Here is an 8234-nt window from a genome sequence, read left to right as displayed (position 1 = left end):
TAATTATGTCCCCACTGGATGCAACAAATGCCTCGTTTATAATGGGTTTTATTGGTTTTGTCTCGTCGCTCCGGGACACGGCATCACAATATGGTAAGAGCGTAACATTTCCATCACACGCTTGATGTATTCGGCCAATCACAATGCACTGGACACCTGGCCAATCACAGCACACCTCGCTTTTCAGACCGATGAGCTTTGTAAAAATCGACGCGTTTCAGAAAGGCGGGGCATAGAGGAGAAACAATAATGTACAGTATGTGGAAAATAATGTGTTTTTTTTTTTACCTTAAACCGCATAAACACATTTCATTACACCAAATACACAAAATAATGTTCTTTTTAGCAACATCATATGACCCCTTTAACTAAACTTGCTGCTTTGGCAAGGGGCGGGGCAGTACTGAAACACCGTCTTAAGCTGTTCACCAATCACAACGCACTGGGAAAGCTAACCAGTCACATCACATTTCGTTTTTCGGAAGGCGGGCGTTCATCAAACCCCGAACTAATCGAGCCGTTTGTGCCAAGCTGGGGAGAAAGGTATTGTAATAATGTAAATTATGTAAAAAATAATGCGTTTTTCGAACCACCAAGCATGAGAGCATGTTCTAGTACACCCCCAAAACAAATTCAAGACATTGTAAAAGAGCATAATAGGACCCCTTTAAATGCATTAGACTGCATCTGTTTAATACACATCAATGTTACAGATGTGGCATAAGCTAGTATTTGATGTTGACATGCAGTGCTTTTCTGTGTCTGTCTTCTTTATCATGCAAGGTCAGCAAGGAAATAACATGACAGCATCTGCCTGATTCTGATATCTAATTAAATCTGTCCCGAGGAAAGGCATCTGCTGGAAAGAGATCAACAGTACAGAGTAAAGCTGGAAAAAAAACACAGTAAAGCTGCAGTTGCAGTGCAATGTGGAACTGTAGCAGGGTTTTTTGCTCAGGAAACAATGTCATTTGTGTGCTAAGTGTGAACTTCTACTTATATCATTAATAGCAAACTGAACTTTGTTACACTGATAGATGTCACACTGTTAACTGAGTAATGCAAATAAATAAATAAATACATAATAAAAGTGTTAACAAGACAATTGCATGTTTTTCTATGTTTTTTTCACTAGAATATTAGTTATTTTGTATATCCCACTGTTACATTTTAATGGGTTTCTTTATATCAAATACAAATATGATGAATACATACACTAAAAAAAAAGAAAAATAGAATGAAATAAAATATTAAAATATAGAATATGAATTCTATGTTTGAACCCTAATGTGAGTGACATCATAAATGTTTTTCACAAGTAAAATATCGTGTGACACAAACCACGAAATATTGACTGAAGTAATCTGCAATGATATGTTTGCATTTTTAACCTTGCAACATTCACAACATTTCAAATGCAAATATTAATATGTTTTCAATTATAGGTTATTAAAAGGCATGCCAAAACTAAGTGATATTACTCATTATTGTTTTTCAGTTAGTTTTGATAAATAATTACAGGTACTGTAATTACAACACTGTAACCAGCAGGGTCAGAAACTAATGGGAACTTGGGGCAAAATGCCACCAAAATTAATAAAATTCAAGATATGAGGACAAAAATTAGCCCCTGTATGCCCCTTGTTTTTTAGATTTACAACATATGATATTTTAAAGCAATATCACACATTATAAAGTTAATATTAAGCGAGTTTAGTGACAGTATTGTCAATATTGTCTGTTTTTTTTGCTCTACTGTATTTCACCAACAAAATTAGTTCAAACAAAGCTGCAGTAGCAGGAGCAATATGATTCACTTCTGAATGAATCTGTGTTTTTGGATTTGAATCAGTCTAACGAGTGATTCAATGACTCACTCATAAAGACACACATTAAAGACTCACATGCTTCATTCCTGAATGAATCAGCCATTTTGAACAAATCGAATTTGAACCATTTAATTATTCAATGACTCACTCATTAAGCTTGCCGCCACCTACTGGTTTTAATTTCACATTTTAAAGTATCATTTTTGGTAACACTTTATTTTAAAGTGTCCTTGTTACATGTACTTACTATTATAATAACAATAAATTATGCATAATTACATGCAAGTAACCCTTAAAATAAAGTGTAACTTTTCAAATTTCTACATTCAAAGTATTATATATAAAAAATTTATATCATAGGATTATGCAACTTTAATTGCAGTGTAAATGCATTTATTCCAACTCAGAGCTGCATTAAACAGTCTGTGTGAATTCAATGCCACCTGAGGTGCAGCTTTTGTGCAAAGATGAATTTTGTTGATATGCATTTCATTTAATTGGTAACAGTATTTCAAATTCACTTAAATGTACTCGATACATTCAATTAGAATAATAAAGCACTATATCTATCTATAGTGTCTCTAGATATATTTGATGGCCACTAATCTGACTACTGGGGTCATCTTGTAGTGTTCTCCCAATGTCTATGGTAGATTTTGGACTTAGTACGTCCAGTCTAAGGTGAAAAAATAAGATTTCTTAAAGTTCAATAGTAACCTTTTCAAATGAAATACTTCTCAGATAAGAAAAACAACAACTTTCAGACCCAAATGGCACCATTTCCTGAGAATGACCCAGTAACCTTCTAAATGTCAACACACTTTAGCCTCGAAATAAACAAAATTCCGAGCAGTTTGACATCTCACTATTCAAAGAAATGAGGAAACGTGAACCGACAGGGATCTCAGTAAGTGCGCTGTCTGTGCTGACAGTGAATAAGGAGTCTTCAAGTCATGCTGTTGCTATGGGAACTGCTTCTGTAATGACATGTGGCGCAGATAAACTGATAGTTTGCTTTTTTTCTCCTGTGCACACACATTTTCCCCTTTCATCTTGTTTACACCTTTCCTCATTTTCACTTTCTAGTGTATTTTCTCTGTCTGTATATTGGAGACATGAGCGCTCTCTGCTCTCTAGCCTGCAGTCTTACATATTCCTGAGTGAAGTCGATGAGGTTCTGCAAGTCTATGTCATCTCTGTAGGCTCGTATGTTGTTGTTGATGAAAAAGTTGAGCTGATCTTTAATCCAGTCTTTAAAGACAAAGGCCAGGATACCGGCGGTCAGCTCCAGGAAGAAGATTATCCCCAGAAACACAGAGAACTGGGAGAGGAGAGAGACAAATACACTTTACTACAGTCATTAACACTCATGTTACCTCTATACCTCATCCACTGTAGTATTTCTTTTTCTGTTCTGAATAATGTAATAAAATGTCAACATTGAGAAAAAGATTTTTGTATTTTTAAATTATTGTCACCTGTTCTGAATAATGTAATAAAATGTCAACATTGAGAAAAATATTTTTGTATTTTTTAATTATTGTTACCAAAATGCATTGACAATAGTTTAATTTTTGCAGTCTGAGTAAAAAAACAACAACAAATTAATATATACAACATACTAAATGGCAATAAATAAATAAAAGAGTGACATCAGATTGTAAATTTAGTTTGTGCTAAACAGATTTAGCAAATTTATCAAATGTATTTTTTATTATAGTTTCTAAAATGCATTGCAATTTATGCAATGCGAGTCAAAGCAAATACACACATACATAGAAAATGCCAAAACTGAAAAAAAAAAAAAAAGATCTAATTGCTTTATTACAAAAATTAAAATTACACTATTGTAATATTTTTTGCAATTTAAGTCCCAAAATATTAAATAATAAATAGTACTATAAAAAATGCCACTCGTGACCTCAGATTGTAAAGTATAAATTTTGTGATTTTTTAAAATCACTTTTGCAAATGAAAAACATTTTAAAGTGCATTTATTGATCCATGTTCTATTACATTATTTCTAGCAGACATGCATTGTTAGACCTAGCATGGTTTTGTATCAGTAAACCAATGACTGGTGTTAGATAAGTGAGCAAAGTACAGTGTGTTATGTACAGCGTTGTTTGACATCCAGTTTTGTCATAACATACAAGCACAGAAGTAATCAATCCTGTTCTTCACTTGTTGCATTTACAAACATCAAATATATATTCTATTTTAGTATTTTCTAACTGTGCCTAAAATGCTTTGTACATGCACTCTCTGGTAGATGTTCGTCCCGCATGTATTAACGACTGCCGAAACACCCATGCATGTAAGTGTTAAAAAAAGCACTAATCTGTTTTGTAGGAGGCTACACCTACACCTAATAAGAATCAAAACTTGAATACATACAAATTTGAGCAGGAAGGTGTTTTCCCTCAGGGCCCCGATACAGCCAGCGAAACCCAGGATGAACATCACCCCCCCAACCACCAGAAACAACCACACTGGATCAAATCCACCCAGATCCGTGATGGAGGAGATGTTAGACAGAACTCCCTGAGGAACACACAGAGCTCTAATTAGTTGAACGGCTTTCCAGAACCTTGAGAATTTGTTTCAAATGTGATTGTTTGCAATTACGGAGATATTTGCGAATATTTCATTATAAACCGAAACCGTGTGGTTTCAAAGTCACAAATATGGCACAGAAAATGGCAAACTGATCAAGCATACACAGACACACAATATATCAAAGTGTGTTTATACATGTTTGTGTGTAAAAGATCAGACAGACTATTGAGTGAGAAATTTAAACAATATTTTCAGTCTTATGAAACTGTCCAAAAATGCATTTTTGTGGTCCACTCTACATGGTGTGTTTGTAGACAAATAACTCTGCACAGTGTGTGTGTGTGTGTGTGTGTGTGTCTATATATGGAGAAAACAGCTGCACACATGTGATAATGCTGTTAGCTGTTATTTACATCCCTATGTAATAAATAAATAAATAGATAAATAAATCAACTTAAAACAAAACATAAAAAAACATTTTATTTCAGCTAGCTGCTAAGGCAACATTTCTTATTTGCATTTAGAAAACTGAAATAAAAATGAATAAAAACTATATTATATAGATTTAAAAAGTACTTTACTTTAAGTAAAATTAATATGAAAAATGTTAATAAAAATATAATATTATCGCAGTAATCCTAAAACATCACTGCACCTCATACAGGACATCTCAGCTTCACATGTACGTTAATATGCCTATCAAATAAAGATAAATTGTATGGATTATGCATTCAGTCTTGTTTTTCTCACCTTCTCGCTCCATGCCCACAATCCGATTCCAAGGAAAGCCACACCAAGCAACTATAAAACAAGACAGATATGGCATTACTTTAGCAATGGTGATTGTGATAAACACAAAGCAAAGCAGATTAAGAGGTTTTAAAAGGTTGTAAAGGGGTTTGAGATGTTACAGCATGCATCACACATTATTGAAAACAATCATTTCACACATTATTTGTTCAACTTTTTTTATTTGTGGAACACAAAAGAAGAAGAATTTTAGTTCCCATTGACTTCTACTGTATGGTCCAAAAATATAATGGAAGTCATGGGAACCAAAACTGTTTGTACCAAAATATCTTTTGTGTGTGTGAACTATCCATTTAAATGTTTCTTTAACCCACAATTATACATAAAAAATAAAGTGCAGACCAACCTAGAGTGTAATATTACACTCTGATATGAAAATGTAAAAACTATGTCGTCCATGATTATGAAAAGACATGTGAGGCAAAGCATAGATTACTATTCTCCAAAGTACACAGTAATGTCTCCATTTCAAAACCCCCTTCCCAGTGAGCCAATGCTGAACACTAGAGATAAAAAGACGGCAAGCATTTTATCAGATCCCCTCAGCCTGACCAAACATTAGGTCATGACTCGTAACCATTGACTATAAAGGGTGCCAGCCTCTATATCTCACTCTTAAGGTCTTGTTTGTAATTTCAGCAGCTTCTCATATCACACTCTGACACAGTTTCTGCAATCTGATCTTATATGGTGGCATATGAGCAGACATCTGGTTCTTCCCATGAGACGTATGTCCTCATTGTGTCCACAGGGCTGTGATTCTGCTAGCCTTTCAGAACTGGAGAACATCGCCTTTATTTGTACCTTATTTCTTCTTATACTATGTTTTTTCTTTTTTTCTGCCAAACATTAAACACACATATGCACTGTGTTCACATTAACTGTAAGGCTTACAAATATAAAGAAAGATAGAACTGTACTATTGGCAGATTTTGTATAGCTGAAATTATAATTTAATTAAAGGAATAGCCAAAATTACTTTAAAGGTCAAATGAACGGAATTGTTCACTCAAAAATGATAATTTGCTGAAAATCTACTCACCATTAGGCCTTCCAAGATACAGATGAGTGTGTTTTTTCATCTGAACAGATTTGGAGAAATGTAGCATTGCATCACTTGCTCACCAAAGGATGCTCTGCAGTGAATGGGTGCCGTCAGAATGACAGTCCAAACAGCTGATAAAAACATCACAATAATCCACAAACAATCCACACCACTCCAGTCCATCAATAAACGTCTTATGAAATAAAAAGCTACGCGTTTTTAAGAAACAAATCCATCATTAAGACATTTTAATAAGTACAAACAGTCCAAAACGGTTCTAAACAAGCATGTGGGTGGATTTTTTCACTGGAGGAAGTGTTACATGGATTATGAATGCATATTTTGGCCAGAAACAATGGTTTAAATTTAAATGTTTCTTACAAACGTGCAGCTTTTCTCTTCACAAGACATTAACTGATGGACTGGAGTGGTGTGGATTATTGTGATGTTTTTATCAGCTGTTTGGACTCTCATTCTGACGGCACCCATTCACTGCAGAGCATCCACTGGTGAGCAAGTGATGCAATGCTGCATTTCTCCAAATCCATTGTGATGAAGAAAGAAACTAATCTACATCTTGAATGGCCTGAGGATGGTTACATTTTCAGCAAATTTTCAGTTATATGAGAAGAATAATAATGATAAAAAAAAAAGAGCTAGACGTGGGTGGAGACACATGGACCTGAATGTCAGCTATGCAATTCTACACAAATACATTATTGCTTTCAAATATAACCACTGTGTTTTAGTGGGGTCAAGACCTTTAGTCAGATCACCCATCTGTACTGTATATCACAAGCAATCAGACTTGAGAAACCTCCAGAATTTCATTCACTATTCAAGGAAACACTCACAGCTACATTTTGCCAAGTCGTTTTAGTCTAAACGGCCCTGTTTGTCCCTCATAACGCTCCATCGTTTCACCATCAGAGTGCCCACTGTGCCTCACACAAGAGTTTTTGTGTACATAAATTATGCAAGACATAACAGTCTCTCTCATACAGTACTTCTTTTAGTAAAACATGAACTCTAACTCGGACACAGTACAGTCCTGTATTTACTTAATACACTGGAAAAATAGATGTGGGATTTACTTTCACTTTCACTCAGAAATTGCTAGTAAATTTAAACAAATAATTACAAAGAAATGGCAAAACATATTCCAATAATCTTTGTATTATTTACAACTTTTAATTTAATTAATAAGTAGTAAGGTAGTTGTTAAGTTTGGTATGGGGTAGAATTAAGAGATGGTCATGCAGAATAAGACATTAATAAGTGATTTATAAGTACTAATAAACAGACAGTATGCTAGTAATATTCATGCTAATAAGAAACTAGTGAGAATTAGTCCTTAAACTAAAGTGTTAGCATTATTATATTTTTTTAAATTCCACAATGAACATATTTCTTCAAATGTAGTTTTTTTTTTTAATTTATGTATTTTTGTAGAGATATCCTTTAAAAAAAACAATTTAATTAATGCTGGTCTAGGCTAGTAATACTGGTTTTGTGATGGTGGACCAGAATAGATTGTTAAGCTGGTTGACCAGCATGATATTTCTGTAGAAAGTAGTTAAGAAGCCTGATGTTAGACCCTGGCAATGCAATATCTCTCTCTCTCTCTCTCTCTCTCTCTCTCTCTCTCTCTCTCTCCAAAGGAAGTTGGTTAGACTATGTCATGTTCTTTTGTTCTTCAGTTTGTTTATATCAAAGAGGAAATACAGAAATTATGAACGATACATCAGTGTAGCGCTTTCACTTCTTTCATATTTTTCATCTTGCAATCACAAATCATTTTTATTCCCAGATTAAATTGCTTTGTAAAAACAATGTTTATCTACAGAAAAGAACATGAAATGACATGAAATGAAATGCTAGTTTAGATGATTTTTTTACTTGGGAACATTGGTTTCACATCAGAAATAATGCACCATTAAGCACTGACACAACAAGGCTCGACGGGAAAGATGAAAATAAAATGTGTGGAG

General features: G+C 34.1%; 1 protein-coding gene across 2 annotated transcripts in view; it reads right to left on the bottom strand.

Moving 5' to 3' along the window:
* Window positions 1-8234, bottom strand: part of tspan5a (tetraspanin 5a) — a 26807-nt gene that overhangs the window by 12276 nt on the left and 6297 nt on the right. For both annotated transcript variants that reach the window (XM_016490673.1, XM_016490674.1), the window contains exons 2-4: window positions 5139-5189; window positions 4227-4373; window positions 2980-3150 (exon numbers count right to left, since the gene is read on the bottom strand). In XM_016490673.1, coding sequence (XP_016346159.1) covers window positions 2980-3150; window positions 4227-4373; window positions 5139-5189 — 369 coding nt within the window. The remainder of the gene's footprint in view (window positions 1-2979; window positions 3151-4226; window positions 4374-5138; window positions 5190-8234) is intronic.

The sequence above is a fragment of the Sinocyclocheilus anshuiensis genome, unplaced genomic scaffold (genome assembly GCF_001515605.1).
Source record: "Sinocyclocheilus anshuiensis isolate Anshui unplaced genomic scaffold, SAMN03320099.WGS_v1.1 scaffold206, whole genome shotgun sequence".
Taxonomy (NCBI): Eukaryota; Metazoa; Chordata; class Actinopteri; order Cypriniformes; family Cyprinidae; genus Sinocyclocheilus; species Sinocyclocheilus anshuiensis.
This window is presented reverse-complemented; position numbering and strand designations above follow the sequence as displayed.